General features: G+C 42.4%; 2 protein-coding genes across 3 annotated transcripts; both read left to right on the top strand.

The window, feature by feature from the left end:
- The first annotated feature begins 40 nt into the window (after positions 1 to 40).
- mtmr6 (myotubularin related protein 6) lies at positions 41 to 7867 on the top strand. Its single transcript, XM_046877283.1, has 14 exons — positions 41 to 234; positions 1579 to 1698; positions 3001 to 3163; positions 3351 to 3508; positions 3877 to 4005; positions 4185 to 4319; positions 4518 to 4650; positions 4765 to 4874; positions 5573 to 5698; positions 6247 to 6296; positions 6389 to 6589; positions 6735 to 6869; positions 7105 to 7231; positions 7312 to 7867. The coding sequence occupies exons 1-14, from the start codon at positions 211 to 213 to the stop codon at positions 7636 to 7638; spliced, it is 1938 nt and encodes a 645-aa protein (XP_046733239.1). The 5' UTR covers positions 41 to 210; the 3' UTR covers positions 7639 to 7867.
- Positions 7868 to 13354: 5487 nt separating this feature from the next.
- amer2 (APC membrane recruitment protein 2) lies at positions 13355 to 16659 on the top strand. 2 transcript variants are annotated; one of them, XM_046877278.1, is made up of 2 exons: positions 13355 to 15664; positions 15901 to 16659. In XM_046877278.1, the coding sequence occupies exons 1-2, from the start codon at positions 13850 to 13852 to the stop codon at positions 15919 to 15921; spliced, it is 1836 nt and encodes a 611-aa protein (XP_046733234.1). In that variant the 5' UTR covers positions 13355 to 13849; the 3' UTR covers positions 15922 to 16659. The 2 variants fall into 2 exon arrangements, 1 of the variants encoding a protein (XP_046733234.1); XR_006928916.1 differs by having other exon boundaries at positions 13357 to 15764.
- Positions 16660 to 16989: the final 330 nt, after the last annotated feature.

Raw genomic sequence — 16989 nt, 5'->3', positions numbered from 1 at the left:
TCATCCAATCATAGGACAGAAAGCGGAAAACAGTTGGGGTTCAAAAAATAAACAAACAGCGGTTGAGCAAGATCAGAAACAGACATTATTCATTGGGTGTTGCTGTGGGGTTTTTTTCGTGCCTTTTTTCATGTGTTTCCAGCATCTTTTCCGTCAGGTTTTATCTCCTAAGACGTGATAAAAAAAATAACAGAGCACCACAGTGGGCTGATGGAGCACATACGGACCCCGAAGGTAATAAAATGGGTTTAAATGGGAAAAAATTGCGGTTTATTATAATTTTTAAGTCCGGTCGGGTCTTTAATTAATTACGATAGGAATCGATTAATTGTCAAATCGTACGAACTAAAATTGTTTTAGTGAATGTTGCAGAAATGTTACTGCACAACATTCAACTCGGCGGCTAGCCATAGCTAGCTAATCATATTGCTCGCCGTTTGCACCATTTATTTATCTTTATCCTTAAATTTCGTGATTTTCCCTTTTTTTGCAATATCCAACCTTCTTTCAATCACTTTTCCCCTTTATTCTTCTCATTCTCTTATTCGTTTTAGCATAAAAACCATGTTAGAGGCCAAAAAATTAAGGTTGCGTCTCAAATCAACCTTTACACTCCATATAAAGTGCACTATGCCGATGTAAAAGATCAGGGATCCTACGCACTACCTAGTGCACTAGATCTTGGATTGGGACAGACAACCATTTTCAAGCATGCACTTGGAGAGATCTGTGTCGATCTGAAAATATCGATATTCCGGGCATTGAATCGCGGTTTGCGATAATACCGAGATACTTTTTTTTGCATGATAATAATAATCTAACATGATGTTTGTTTTTAAGGTTCGCGGTTGAAATCACACATAGGTGATTAAATTTGTGATTTTAAGTGTTAACTTGCAGGTTTTACACAACACACATGCTGTTTTATTCTGCATGCGCACAGATTTATTACAGAGCAACAAACCGTCCATTACACTGGTGCATACTTTATATCTGGAGCTTATTCTTATTATATAAAATAAAAATAATAAATATATATAGGATCCAACTTTGGGTGTTGTAATAGATTAGTAATAGATTGGAAATGCAGCCAGGAGTAAACAAAATAGTCGTTTTAATTACACACACACACACACACACACACACACACACATACACACACGTGTAACCGTGTAATAAGCTCTATGTGACCTGGAGTTGCTTTACAGTACAGCAGGGTGTGGTACAAAGGCTTATTTTACGTCTATTGAGTGCCAGGTGCACCTGGGTTGTGTAACGAATAGGTTCTAATAGTTTTCTTTCACTTCATGAGTGACTGCATTTCATTGGCTCTGTACATGTACCTTGCACAATGACAATAAAGTTGAATCTAATCTAATCTAATCTAATCTAATGAGTAAGTTCACACCCAAATATTTCTGAGGGGTGCCAATATTTTTTATACATTTTTACTGGTATACATTAATACGCCATATATGCATCTAAATGCAGCCAAAAATTATTATTTTTCTCACAATACTTCTATTTTTAATTGTAACAAAGAGTGTGTGTGTGTGTGTGTGTGTGTGTGTTCTGCAGGTGGAGCAGGTGAAGCTCCTGGATCGCTTCAACAACAAGTGCACGACAGGAACGCTCTACCTGACCGCCTCACACCTCCTCTTTGTGGAGAGTAACACAACCAGTGCTCAGGAAATATGGGTACGACATGCTCGTTCTGTCAAAAATGTTGGCACCCCAAATTAATAAATTTTTTTTAGAATTAATCTGCATATTTATGGTGACCCGTTCACATCACTAGCACTTACGGCCCTTAATAATGCACCAATTAATCACCTAATTGTACAATTATAACTAATAATTATAAAATAAATCTACAAAACTCATTGTGGTTGTGTGTTGAACATGAATGAAAGTGAATGCTGACTGCTGACTGCACCCCCCAGGCCTCCTCACCTCACCTACATCAGTACCTTTAGTAAAACCCTTGTAGCTGAATGAATCTCGACAAGTAAAAATTAGATGAAAAGAAATCTGATCTTCGCAGCGTTGATGCCCCGGGGTGATTGTGTCATCGAGCTCTGGCCATTTAACCCAATTGACTTCATCACATCTGAGCTCTGGGGTGCCATTACTTTTGCACGCATCACTCGTTCTACGCATTTAAACCATTTCAACTTTCGGGTTGGTTTTGTGCCCTCTAACGATTTTTCATGTTCAAGGTTGAACGGGTCGCTTTGTGCAATTGAATGTGCATATTTATTGGACCCCCCCACTGTGTCTGATTAAAAAAAAACAAAAAAAAAAAACAGTGATGCTAATTAATTTAATTAGTGAATTTAAATGAAATTAGTCACGAGCGTTGCAGGAGTACGTCCTGGAACACGAGCCTGCGCGTCCTTTAGAGGTCGAATTCAAATTTACCTCATTAATATGCGCAAATATAAAGAGGGATTATAGTCATAATTATTTAGTTGATTGATTGATATTAAGTTATGTATTTTTTTGATTAATTAATGTAATTTTATTTAATTGAATAACATTTAATAATCAGAATCAGTTAATACTTTGAATATTTTTTTTTTAAGTAAAGTACAATAAATAAATCTTAAACATTTTATTAAACTCTGCTCTGACCAGGTTCTGAATCGGATCTGATTCGGCTCTGACTCTGATCTGAATCTGTCAGCTCTGAATCGAATCTGAATCCGTCGGCTCTGAATTGAATCTGAATCGATCGGCTCTGAATTGAATCTGAATCTGTCAGCTCTGAATTGAATCTGAATCGATCGGCTCTGAATTGAATCTGAATCTGTCAGCTCTGAATTGAATCTGAATCGGTCGGCTCTGAATCGGTCGGCTCTGAATTGAATCTGAATTGGTCAGCTCTGAATCGAACCTGAATCGGTCGGCTCTGAATCGAATCTAAAATCGGATCTGACTCGGCTCTGACCCGACTCTGACCTGGTCCTGACTTGGATGGCGTATTTGTTCTTCCTGCAGATTCTTCATCACCACATCGCGTCTGTAGAGAAGCTCTCTCTGACGGCCGGCGGTTGCCCGCTTCTCATCCAGTGCCGCAACTTCCGAGTCGTTCACTTTGTGATCCCACGTGAGAGAGACTGCCATGACATCTACAGCTCACTGCTCCAACTGCTCCGGCCAGGTCAGGAACCTGTGTGTGTGTGTGTGTGTGTGTGTGTGTGTGTGTGTGAGAGACTTCCAGCCCAGATGGTGATCTTTCATATGAGATGTTGACTTGCGCGTTCATTTGTAACAGTGTATTTACTTTTGTGTGTGTGTGTGTGTGTGTGTGTGTGTGTGTGTGTGTGTGTGTGTGTGCGTGCGCGCAGTATTGTACGACGAGCTCTATGCGTTCTCCTACAACCCTAAGCAGAACGAGCAGCAGAGGGAGGAGGGATGGCAGCTGATTGACCTGGGGGCGGAGTTTGAGAGGATGGGCGTACCATGTGACCAGTGGCAGCTGACAGACGTTAACAGAGACTACAAGGTGAACTGAGTATAATCACACTTGTGATGTCACCCAAATAAGGATGAGGTTCCCCTTTTGAGTCTGGTTCCTCTTAAGATTTCTTCCTCATCTAAGGGAGTTTTTCGCTCCCATAGTCACCATGGCTGCTCATCAGGGTTAAACACAATTTACATTCTGTAAAGCTGCCCAGTCGTTTGTCCGTCTGTGTCTACTGACATGTCTGTTTCTCTGTTTCTGTTCGTCTGTTAATCTCTCAGTCTCTTTCTGTCTGTCTGTCTGTTTGTCTTCCCGTCTGCGTCCCCTTTATCGTGTCTGTCCTTTCTATGCTTGTTGTCTTTTTTTTTTTATCCTTCCGTCTCTAAACGTGTGTGTGTGTGTGTGTGCAGGTGTGCGAGACGTACCCCAGAGACCTGTATGTTCCTATCACGGCCAGTAAACCCATCATCGTGGGAAGCTCCAAGTTCAGGAGTAAAGGCCGCTTCCCCGTCCTGACCTACTTTTACCAGGAGAAGAAGGTAAAAAAAAAACATTGTGTGTGTGAGAGAGAAAGATGCTGTTTTATGTTCAGGATGTGTGTTTTGTTTATTTCCTGTTAATAAACCTTTTTGACTTACTGATGTCAATATTTTAAACGGTGGCTTGTGTGTGTGTGTGTGTGTGTGTGTGTGTGTGTGTGTGTGTGTGTGTGTGTTAGGCCGCAGTGTGTAGATGCAGTCAGCCTCTCTCAGGCTTCAGCGCTCGCTGTCTGGAGGATGAACACATGCTGCAGTCTATCAGCAAAGCGAACCACAACAACCGCTTCGTCTATGTGATGGACACCAGGCCTAAGGTACAGTCCACACACACACACACACACACACACACAGACACACAAAGAGCAACCACAATCACTGAACACATTTCTTCGTTGGGATTCCACAGCATTCGGTGTGATTCCACAGCTTTTGGAAGGTTCTTCAGCGTTCCTCGTGATGTTTGAATGTTAGAGCAGGTCACTAATAAATGCTGTACGCTGCATGTGTTCCAGTTAAATGCATTGGCCAATCGGGCAGCGGGGAAAGGCTACGAGAACGAGGACAACTACTCCAACATCCGCTTCCAGTTCGTGGGCATCGAGAACATCCATGTGATGAGAGCCAGCCTCCAGAAACTTCTGGAAGGTCTCCAGAATGAAACAAACAATTATTTTAAATATTTAAAACGGATGCATTGGTTGTGATACCAGCAATCTCTCTGTCTCTCTCTCTCTCTCTCTCTCTCTCTCTCTCTCTCAGTACTGGGTACTCGTGGTATCTCCATGACTGAGTTCCTGGTAGGACTTGAAAACAGCGGCTGGCTGCGTCATATCAAGGCGATAGTTGACGCTGCCATCTTTCTCACAAAGGTCAGGATAAATTATGAATAATATTTGCATAAATTTATATATAAATGAACTACACGTCGGCTGTATTTAAATTAGTTGGAGATGTTCAGGACGGTTGTACGTTGGGGATGTGCATCTCCGTTACTGAGGCTGATACGATTCACATCTCGATGCATAGCCTACGATACGATACATTAAAGTTACACATAGTTCACTTTCATTTCTTTATTTCAGACAGACAGGAAATCATCAGTTTACTTTATTAAGTGCCTTCTGACTTCTAACGCCGGCCGCTTTTACAAACACCCCTTTATAGTGCTAAAAAAGAGACGGAATTAACCAGACGTTATTTTCCTGTTCGTTCGGTTTTAGGAAGATGCAGCTCTACCTCTGCCATGTTAATCTGTATTCCGTCTCCGTAGTGTTATGATGCGACACATTCACACAGCAGAACGCGCTCGAGAAACGCTTTAGCGAGGAGAAATCAAACTACGTAGAAAATATTGGTTACAAATTATTGTCACTTTCTAAATAATAAAAGTATAAAGCATCTACCAATAATTATATCTAAATAAATCTGTGCAAATATGTAAAAAATTACGCATTGTGATACAAAGGGCAAATTTTATCCAATGCTAAAATGTTTTAAATCCATAAATCACATCGTTAACTTTCATGCTGAATCTTACCATCACTGACGTATGTTGTCAATGTTGCAGGCGGTGACAGTAGAGGGCGCCAGCGTGCTGGTTCACTGCTCAGACGGATGGGATCGCACGGCTCAGGTCTGCTCCTTGGGCGCCCTGCTGATGGACCCTTATTACCGCACCATCAAAGGCTTCATGGTACGATCTCGACTATTCAGGATTCACAGAGTTCACAGAGTTTTAAGGTGCGGTGCGAAGGCGATTTCGAAGACAAGAGTTTCTCACCACTTGTAATAAAATCGAATCTAAATACTTGATCCCATAGGAACATTTCTTTGGTTGCCACAGTACACGATGAAAGTAAAGATTAAAGTATAGAAATAAAAAAAGATGAAACAACACCTTGTATGGACCATCCAACCAATCAGGATGTGGAAGCCGAGGAGGACGTGAACCTCCCAGGCAGGACATGGTTTGGGGGGCGTGGCTTCAGAGGGATTGTTTAAAGTTTTTTGACTATATCTTAAATGAGCTATAAACTTGTGTATCTTATGATAATTATTATTTAGTCAATGAATTATTCAGGAATCCAGATTTTTGGGGGGCGTGGCTTCAGATGGAACTTGTTCCAACCTTCCAGTGTTTGATGTTCAGCCCAGTTCTTCATCTCAGCAGCAAGAAAAACAAGCCTGAATATTAATAACACCACTGCAACAAACCATTTTCCTCTTCTTCTCTTGTCCAAGGTACTGATCGAGAAAGACTGGATCTCCTTCGGACACAAGTTTGCAGACAGGTGTGTATAAGCATGTGTGTGTGTGTGAGAGAGAGATGGGGATGCTCCATAAAGCCCACTCTCTCACTGACGTTACTTCATACCCTCTTCAGGTGTGACCAGTTGGACGGCGACCCGAAAGAAGTATCTCCCATCTTTACGCAGTTCCTGGAGTGTGTGTGGCAGCTGACTGAGCAGTTCCCTCAGGCATTCCAGTTCAGCGAGTGGTTCCTCATCCAGATCCACGAGCACGTGCACTCGTGTCAGTTCGGAAACTTCTTGGGGAACAACCAGCGGCAGAGGGAGGAGCTACAGTGAGTGTTGGGGGAAATGCACGAGACACAAATAGTAATTGTGAAGATCTTCAAGATCACTCTGAAACTTAGAATGGAAGGTGCTCTGTAGGTAATTATATGATGACATGAAAATGTGTGTGTGTGTGTGTGTGTGTGTTGGCAGGTTTAAAGAGAGGACTTACTCCTTGTGGGCTCATTTATTAAGCGAGCAGCAGAATTTCCTCAACCCTGTGTACAAGCCGAGTTTCACAGAATCGCACCCGGTTCTGGAACCTTCCACACAGCCCTGGAACTTCAAGTATGATTTATAAACGTTTTTGTCTCATGAATATGCAAATAAGGCTTTTTACCTATATAAATATGCAGAATTGGGGCTGGGGTGAATGCATATGGATTAACTATAGCACTGTAATGCAAAGCTTGGTGTGTTAATTTAACACACCTGAAGGACAGGTATGAAATGTGAAATTTCTTTAGGTTGGTGTACATTTTGTAAAAGTCCTGGAGGAATTGAATTGTCTTCTGTAACTCAGGTTTTGGAGAAACATGTACCACCAGTTCGACCGCTCCATGCACCCGCGCCAGTCGATCCTCAAACACACTCTTACGCTAAAAGAAAGCAACAAGGAACTGGAGAACACGGTGCGAAGCCTGCAGGAGGTCAGTAGATATCTCCTCATCCTGCTTGCTCTTCTTACTCTTCTCTTGTTCTCTGACCAGGTTCTGCTTTTTCTTTGCAGAAGTTGCAGAAGTTTGGAGTGAGCACGTCTCCTCTGAACCACCGGAAGGAGCAAGATGTTCCTCTGAGGCCGCGGTCTCTGATCCTCAGCACAAGCCGAAAGGAGGCGCAGCAGGACAAAGACGACAAGGAGGACGAGGAGGAGATTTATGGAGAAGAGGCGCTGGAAGAAGAGGATGTTGTCCCGCCTGGTAGTAGCGGGGAGCGGACTGTAGAGGGCAGCAGTGAGTCAGAGAACGGCTACATGGAGCTCCCAGGCTCGTTCGGCTCCAAGAGCGATCCGGCTGTGGTCAGTCTGGAGTTCGGAGTGGCTCGAATGACCTGCTAAGGAGCGTTGGAAGACTAAAATGTGTATAAAGTGATATCAGGAGGCCGTAAAAAACTTACTTGACCATCACATGTAAAATAAATCAATAAAAAAGGAGGAAAAGTTCTCTAATGTAAATCCAGTATAGATGAGATGCGTGTCATAGTCCAGAATGAGAGGACATGATTTCTTTTTTAAAAAATGAATGTTAATAGAACTAAAAGAAGGAAATAAAAAATGTTAACAATGATGGAAAACGTTCAGCTGAAATCTTTTGATTCTTCATGGGTTTTTTCTTTTTTGCCAGGTTTGAATAATACACATAAAAATTTCACCACACACTTTGTTACTGTATGCAATGACGTGATCCACGATACTCATTAAAAAAGGAGGCGAAGCTGGAAAATATACATACAGTATATGCAAAGGGGCGGGACTTGATCGAGTAATTTCTTGGGTTAGTAGTTGTGTTTTCAGCTGCCATCTTGCAGCAGTAAGTTTCTGTAGACCTCAAAGGTCATATTTCTACTCCCATCATGAATTCTATCATCAATAAGGATGAACGAGTGTGTTCCTGATTGCAGGCGTGCAAGCCCAGACCAATACACTACCACCACCTTGCTTCATCCATCAGTTTATGTTTTTAGATCATGAGCAGATTCTTTCTTTCTCCACACTCTGCTCTATGACTTTAGTAGAAGAACTTTTATAGCTCATCTCTGTACTGCCAGGTTTTATAACCAAAACATGAAGGCTTGTTTTTTTCTCCCAGAGACAGCACTCAGGTCTTCATGTTGGTTTAGCCTTTTTAACAACAAATGCAACAGGAACATTGTGTCAACAGCATGTTCTAATATTTCCACTCATAAATAAAAAGGAACGACTGATTTCGCAAAATGTAGTGGAGTAAAAAGTGAAATATTTGATTTTGAAATGTAGTGAAGGTCAAGTCAAAGTTTCTCCAAGTGGAAACTCTTCAGTAAAGTACAGATACGTGAAAAAGCTTCTTAATTACAGTAACAAATTACATTTACTTTCTTACTGTTCACCGCTGCTTCAGCATCAGTTCAACATCAAGCAGAACATTTAGAGAGGAATAAATGATGAAGAAACTCCAGCCGCGAACTCGTCACGACACACACGTGGCCTCATTTACACCATTCTTTTGAAGTAGTTGAAAAGGAGGTTTGGGCTCGTGTATATCAGTGTTCTCATTAACATCATTCTATTAACAGATTGGTGTGTTCAACTAAGACTGGATGGAGATACGTGGTGCTAGAAAAGTACAAAAGTGCAAAGAAGCAGGTGTGTAAATGTGCTCACAAGCAAATGGGACTTCAGTGAGGGGAGAAAACCTCAAGGTAAAATACATATGGGATCGAGGTGAAACTGGAGATGTATTGGTGGGGAAAAGGAGCTTATACTAATCTTGGAAAATGTATGGAAATCTATGCAACTGAAAAAAAGAGAGCCAGAACGTCGAACACAGAAACCAGAGTGGAGCTGATAATGATGACCGTGTTTTATAATATCAGTACTTTCATGTACAGGATCCAACATTTTTATACTTTTCATTACTGATATCTGGAAATAACCTGCCGTTTCTTCATACTGTGGAACCTTCAGAAGAAGAAAAGCCGAAGACTGATATCCATCAACCCAATAAAACACCTTCACCATGCTGCAGCCTGCTGAACCGTGTTCCTCGACAGTTATGCGTCATTAGCGAAGGTCAAAGGTCAGTGTTGAAGGTCATATTTATCGGCAATCGCCTACATATGCAATAAATCACAGAGCCTTCATTATTGACTCCGAACGAGTCCCATCCATCACCATCAACCCCTAACGTGATTAGGGGTCTCTGAGAAGCGTGTAGACTCCGAACCCAGACGTGAATATTCCGGTAAAGGAAGTGAATCCTAAACCCTGGAGACTTCAGTCTGAGACTGAAAGAGGATTATAGAGAGGATTAAGGAATTGAGCAGCATTTTAAAGGAAAACCCCACAGTATTAACCAGGTCTGTACTGTACATGTGTGTGTGTATGAAGGTGTGTTTCTTGTGGAGTTCTCCCCACTTTAGTAGCTCCTCTGTGACAGATTGAAGGAGTCTCCAGTGTCACCACATTTAAACAGTAAACGCTGTTTCATCCCAACATCCAGCTGCTGGTTGTTTTCCTGTAAAAGCACCACACACAATGGTTTTTCTTAACGTTCAGAGAGGATCTTCAATGCAGCCAATGCAGAAGATGTGACACTGGGAAAAAGCGTTTGACCAAACAATCACAAGGATAAATGTATAAATAAATTAATGAATAAAGTAAGCATGTGAATGTAAAAGTAATAATCAGGACCTAATTAAAACATGGAACAATTCCGTGTGTGACCTTGTTTTAGTGAGAGAAACCTTCTGGAGCACCAGCTTCGTAAAAACCACAGTAGATTAGCTTTATGTCTTGATTAAGATACTTATACAATCCCACAATGCAGTGCGTTAGAATAACAAATCAAATCTAGTGTTTTGTGTCGGTCCTTTATGTTTCTACAGGAGGCAGGAACAATACTGAGGGTTGATTGGACAGAAATGATGGTAGGAGAACATGAAAAGTACCAAAGTAATTAAGTAGAAATGGTAGGTGCCCCTATAGGAACATCCCATTCCACATTTAGTCTCCATCTGCATTATATTGAGCATCATTCTTCTGGGAAGATGTTGCACTAGATTTTGTGGAGATTTTTGGAGATTCATTCAAACACATAAGTGTTAGTAAAGTCACGTACTGATGTAGGTGAGGTGAGAAGGTCTGGGGTGCAGTCAGCGTTCACATTCATCCCATTCAATAGGGTTGGAGCTCTATAGCAGGAGATCTTCCACTCCAACCCATGTATCTTCATGGAGCTGGTTTTGTGCACAGGGGTATTGTCTTGCTGGAACAGGTTTGGGTCTCCTAGTTCAAGTGAAGGTAAAATTTCAAGCAACGGCACCCAAACACGTCCTGTACAAATGTGCGTGCCTCCAAGAGTTTGAGGAAGAACCGCATATGGCTGGAAAAGTCAGCCTGACTAACAAGGTCAATCCACAGAAGATTACCTTCAAATAACAATGATATCCAATTACATGTGACATGGACACACATCCTCCAGCGACACAGCACTTTTGGAATAAAAACAGCGCCACCTAAGGACAGGGAGGAGAGAAACACACCAAACGGCTCATTCATATTTAGTCAGTGCAAATATACAGTATATGCACCATAAGGACTGAATTTTTATCTATCTATCTAAAAAGTATTCTCTATGTGCTAGTATGGTTCAGCTAAAGATTTTGAATCGAGTACAAGAGCCGATTGACTCACCGGTGCATCAAAAATACGGATGAGCAAATTTACAAAACGATTTAAGGAAAATAAGATTAAGATAGTGAGCCATTGATTACTCGTCCGTCTCTCCATTTAAACCAATTACTTTCTGTTCGTCAGTCGGCTTTATGTTGGACAATCGACGCCATTTGAAAGCTGAGAGCACAACGGGTCGAGTCACTGAATCATCTTTAGAATTTCGAGTTGTGAAAAAATAAACAGCATCGTTATGAACTCGCACACACAGTGTACCTCCTGCTCTATTATCCGGTTTCTCTCTTCATTCAGGGCTGTATGAAGCGCTCTGCCTTCAACCCTGACACATACACAGCAATGTTACACTACAGAGACAGAGTGAGCATTGAAAACTATTATTACACTGATTTAGAAGAGGAGGAGCTTCATATCAGTTCAGGATGTGATGTCACCAAAATAAATCCACTGCTTTGTACCAATCAGGTCTGATATGCAAATTAACATTATGATATAATTATTATGAATTTGTATTATGAGTTTGACTTTAGATAATTTTTTTTTAACATCCTATTCCAGATTTAGTCTTCATTTGCTGTTAGAATTACTTCCACGCTCCTGCGAAAATGTTCCACTAGAGTTTGGAATGTGTTTGTGAAGAGCTGTACTTATTCAGCACAAGGATTTTGGGCTACGCCTACACTAATACGGATAAAATTTAAAATGTCGTTTTAAAAAAAACGTGTTTTCCAAAAGTTGCTCATTCAAACTGAAAGGTCTAAAACCTCTGCGCATGCGTCATTTCCGCCTGCCGTTTATTTACTTTCAAGCTCTTCGAAACCTCTAAAAAGTTGCTGCTGTCTAAAAACGCGTCATCAAATACCTCCGTTTTCACAGTCCACCCTGCAATGCGAAAACAGCCTTTTCAAATTCCACTTTGGAGGGCATTTCCAAAAAGCTACGTTTGTGTTGACTGGCAACGTCATCTCAGTGTGGATGGAAGACAAAACAGGGAGAAAATTTCACACAAAAATGTATTAGTGTGGACATGGCCTTAGGTGAGGTCAGGAGGCCAGATGTGCAGTCAGCGTAAAAAAAAATCATCTCAAAAGTGTTCAGTAGGGTTGGAGATATATAACAGAAGGTCCTCCACTCCAACCTATAGAAAGAAGATATTTATAGAGCTGGTTTTGGGTTTTCTAGTTCAAGTGAAAAGAAGATTTCATGCTACCGCATTCAAAGACAGTTTTAATGTACCACATTAGTGGTACATCTGTAAACTGTAATTATCTCATTTATGCAACTGAGCATTTAAGGGGTTAAGGGTTTTGCTTAAAGGTCCAGCAGTGGCATCATGTTGATGCTGCGATTTGATCAGAAGTCAAACAGTCTAACCGCTAACTTCTCTTGGCCAACTTGTAAATTTTATTTGTAAAAATTACTGAAAAATATAAGAATTAAAAACTCCAAACTGGTGATTGAGTTAACCCGGTTTAAAACTAAAGAGCGTGTCCAGAATTACACAGTGATGAAGAATTGAAATGGTTTGAGGAGCTGTTGAAGGCCACAGGACACTCCTTATAGCCTGCATGCTTCACAGAACACAGACAGAAGTGTCATCGTTTATTAGTCTTTTCCTCAGGACCACCCACTGATCTGCAGGATCAAATGCTTTACAATGAAAGACTGAATGAAGAATCACGCTGGATGATTTGGATGGTAAAGAGGAGGTGTTTGGGGGGAGGAACCTCTCTGCTCGGTCTGTTCAGGGTTTATTAACTGCAGCCATTGTTTCAGTGACATAGGCTTTAAAAGCCTGGAGGTGGAGGATTGAGTGAAAAAGCAACAAGGGAGTTGAAGGGTTGAAGGGTTCAGCCAAGGTACCCAGTGGGACAGCGAGGAAAAATGAAAACAAATCAGGAATGCTAGCAGATTGCCGTTTCTCATGTTGCAACTGAAACCTATCAGAAGTCAGAACTTTGCTATCGGAGAAGCTTGAACACGGACGGTTACAGAAACCCACACCACATCTACAACACAATTTTATTCCTTCAAAAGAGTTGAGTGTAACTGAAATCACCCTGAGCCCATATGCTGGAGGCAGATGGCATGAGCTTAAAGCGATGAGATGACCACATGGAAGACCATCCTGCAGTCCAGGGCGAGGTCCGGATCACAGACATCTACAGCTTCTTGATCTCATTTAAATTTTATTAGGTGATAGTGAGAGCCATTATAAATGTGTGTGTGTGTGTGTGTGTGTGTGTGTTCTGGGAAAAGGCAGCAAAAATAACCTCTGCTAGTTTGCTTTCCCTCCAGCTATTTTATTTTATTTTTTTCATTCCAATCCCATGACACCTGAGCAGCTCTGTGTTCTTCTGCTCTAAAGTGTTTTGTTTCGGTCGGATTTTCTCAAGTGCTGATTCCCGGGTATTGGTTAAGTGAAAGAAACGCGTGTTGTATTTGTGTGCGATCACAAGGAAAACACGTGTCTCATGTTTCTTTCAGATTTAGTGACAAACACCGAGGATGTCAGTCTGGTCAGACAGAAGGACTGAGTGTATTCAGAGATATCTGTATTGGACAGGGAAATAAATAATAAGGATCAGGAACAGGGTGAAGGAGGGGGAGGTGGGAAGCGTGGAGGCGGAGGGAAAAAAGCCCTGTGCTCGCCTCTAATGCTGACGAAAGCGCCTTAGCCCTCCCAGTTACCATAGAGACCGTCATGAGCAGCTGCCAGTGAAAGCGAGAGCAAGAGAAAAGAACACCAACAGGCGAAAACAGGAAGCAGAAGAACAGAAAGAGAGAGAGAGAGAGGGAGAGTGAGAGAGAGAGTCAGACAGAGAGATTGAAGGAGTAAAGGACAATAAAAGGAGTTCAAAAGAAAAGCGAAGCAGCCATAATGGAAATACAGATCAGCTGCAGTGAAACAGCACCGTGCGACCCTCAGCCATCTGTGAAGATCAACAAAGCTGCTTTCAAACTGTTCGGAAAGCGCAGGTCCGGCAGCGGTATGCCGAGCATCTTCTCCATAAGGAACAAAGGGGACACAACTGACAAGGAGCTCGTTAGAAGCAAAACCCACGACGGCTTAACGACGACAGATGAGCTCTCCGAGTCAGAGGGACACAGGAAAGAAGAGTCGGCCAGCAGCGACCGTCTGAACAGTGCGGCTGCTGCCGCTCCTGTGTGCAGTGCCATCACCAAGTCTTTCAGCTTCTTCTCCTTGCTGCGGCGCAATAGCTCTCGAATTAGTGACAGGGCAGCTACTCTGGGGCACAGAGGTCGTGGGCTGAAGGGGCTGTTCAACAGCATTCGCTGGCGCCGTAAACCTCCATCACGTGACGATTCAATCGAAATCCAGGACATCCTCAAAGAAACGAAAGGAGTCGATCTGATCTTGTCCTGCAGCTCCAAAAATGTGGATGTAGAAAATGTGCCACTTACGCTGGAGCCTGAGATACAAATATTACAAGACAATGCAGTAGAACCATCTTTGCAGGATAGCAATGAAGAACGTGCAAGGAGCTCGTCTGTCCTGGTGCAACCAGTTGCTGAGGAGTCTCCAGCTTCATCTCCAATCACTGTTCAAACACAGGAATGTTTCCAAGTCAAGCATGAAAGTCCAGACAACTGTGCTTCTATGACACCTCCACAAGATCACAGCTTGGCAGACCAACCATCTGAGGATCGGCTCTGCTCCATGTTCACCGACGTCACTTCGCTCAAGAGCTTCGATTCATTAACCGGTTGTGGAGACATCATTGCTGACAGGGAAGAGGACTCTGGGAACGGAGGCAATGCCACCAGCAGTGGAACGGGAAGCAGCAACGGGGTACTCCAAGTAAGTGTTGAGAGATGTTCCCCAGCCAAACCTCCCCTTCCTCCACAAGTGACTGGTCTTATATCAATGTCTGCATACACGCCGTCCCGTCATCGAATGTGTCCTCCACCTAAGACTCCACAGGGCAGCGGGATAGTGGCCTACATGGGTGGAGGAGAGGAAATGGCCAGTCCAGAAGGTGTGGATGATGCAGATATGCAAGGACTTTGGCACATGCTTCCTCAGAAAGGGGAGGGTTCCCCGGCTCTACCTCACCTGTCAACTCGACAGGACAAAAGACCTCAGGTAAAAAGTCTGGGGCTTAGCAAGATTCCTGTGAGTGGAAACAGCAGAGCAGGCAAACAACAGCAGCAGCAACTCAGTCATCCTTCTTCTCCACCGATTGATAAAGATCTTCAGGACGTCCCACCCAGTGACGAGGGTTACTGGGACTCTCCAACACCCGGACCAGAAGATGAGGACAGCGGCTTCCTGCAGCGTGACGGTCTTCTGAGGGACAGCTGCTCAGGAGATGCTCTTTATGACCTCTACGACCTCGACAGTCCTGGCACTGTCGGCTCAGATGACGACGACACGATTTCACCAACACCTTCTACGGGGAACCTGAAAATGACCCCACCTTTTCAGAAACCGTCCTGTTCTTCCTTTAGTTCCATAAGGGGCAGCACAAGTCTTCCACGAGAGTCCAAGATTCCCATCAGTGTGAGACAAAAGCCGCCGTCTCACTCTTCCAGCCAAGGGGCGTTGTCCTCTCCGGTCAGTCCGACCTCGAACGAGTCTCCTAATGCTTCCTCGAAGAGTAACACGCCACCTCGCACCCGCATCCCCGTCTCCAAGGTCCCAGTTCGCTCCTCAGGCAACAAAAACACAAAGGTATCACAAAACAGGAAGTAGAGATGATCGTGAAGCCAAAATGACTGTATTTTGATATTAACAAATCCCACGTTGCACCTTGAACTTTTTCTGCACTGAGGTATTGTAACATCTTACACAGAACTTGTAGGATTTGTAAAACAACTTCACTTCCTAACCTGTGCAAAAAAAAGCGATGAATTTTGGAATGTTTTGTATAAAAATAACAAATCATTTATCTCCCCTCATCCTGCTAGAGATCGTCTTCTTCTCCCTGAACCAGCACGAAACAACAGCAAAGACACTTCTCAAAAACAAACACAAAACCTCGTGGACACACAGCTGCAAACGTCGTCACTCTCTGGGAACGAAAAGAAAAACATAGCCAAGCGCTTCACATACACTGGGAAAAAACCTCACCCTCGAATCTCCTCGATCACGATCAGGGAACACAGTCTTCATTTGAGATGCTTCTTTTTTTTTTAAATGAAAACAAAAAAAACAATCAAGATCTTTCCTAATTTTTTTTTATATATATAATGAGCTCTTCCTGACATCTTTCTTACTCTTTTTTTCTATGAGAAAAGCTTCACTGTGGACAAACATTATTCTGGGAATTTCAAATTAAGTATCTTATCAAAACAGAAAATCTTAATTCCTACGCTGGAGATCTGAATGTAGCATTCCACAACAAAACTGTCCATACGCATGACATGACAGAGGGGGAGGGGGAGGGGGAGAGACAAGCCTGAGGGGTCAAAGGTCAACCATCTAGTCGTCTAGACGCTGCAGTCGTCTAGACCCTTCTGGAGATATGACTTTTTTTGTGAAAAGAGCATCAGGGTCTGACCAAACGTCTGACGACGTCAGCATCAGTAACTGAATGTTTTTTCTACTGTTGTTTTTAGAATCAGTCCCGAAACTCGTCTGTTTTCACTCGTAACTTTCCTAATGATTCCTTTTTGATTCTTTTTTAAAATTCTGTTTCACTAATTTATGAATAAAAAACACGCTGTGAGAACAACAAGGCAGTGGGTCTCAAATTTGTAAATGTACAACACACACACACACACACACACACACACACACACACACACACACACACACACACCATCCATGCGGGTGTGCGTTTCAACCACACAACATTCCAACCATGATGTTAAAGTTAAAAAGCAACATGTACTGATTTTTATCCGTTTGTTGTTACATGTTTGCAGTAGTGAACAGTAATGAAGTAAATGTTATTCGTTACTGTACATTAGTAGCTTTTTTGCGTGTTTGTATTTTGTAGTATTTCAATTCGAGGAGATTTTCACTGTAAATTCACTTCATTTTATAGTCAAATA

The sequence above is a fragment of the Silurus meridionalis genome, chromosome 21 (assembly GCF_014805685.1).
Source record: "Silurus meridionalis isolate SWU-2019-XX chromosome 21, ASM1480568v1, whole genome shotgun sequence".
Taxonomy (NCBI): Eukaryota; Metazoa; Chordata; class Actinopteri; order Siluriformes; family Siluridae; genus Silurus; species Silurus meridionalis.
Note: the sequence above shows the minus strand (reverse complement) of the source record. Positions and strands in the feature narration are given on the sequence as shown.

Excerpts from the sequence above, each read along its gene's own strand:
- mtmr6 (XM_046877283.1), top strand. The coding sequence starts at position 211 with ATGGAGCACATACGGACCCCGAAG. Across the intron at positions 235-1,578 it reads AGCACATACGGACCCCGAAG|GTGGAGCAGGTGAAGCTCCT; the intron begins GTAATAAAATGG and ends TGTGTTCTGCAG. Across the intron at positions 6,590-6,734 it reads CGGCAGAGGGAGGAGCTACA|GTTTAAAGAGAGGACTTACT; the intron begins GTGAGTGTTGGG and ends GTGTGTTGGCAG.
- amer2 (XM_046877278.1), top strand. The coding sequence starts at position 13,850 with ATGGAAATACAGATCAGCTGCAGTGAAACAGCACCGTGCGACCCTCAG. Across the intron at positions 15,665-15,900 it reads CAGGCAACAAAAACACAAAG|AGATCGTCTTCTTCTCCCTG; the intron begins GTATCACAAAAC and ends TCATCCTGCTAG.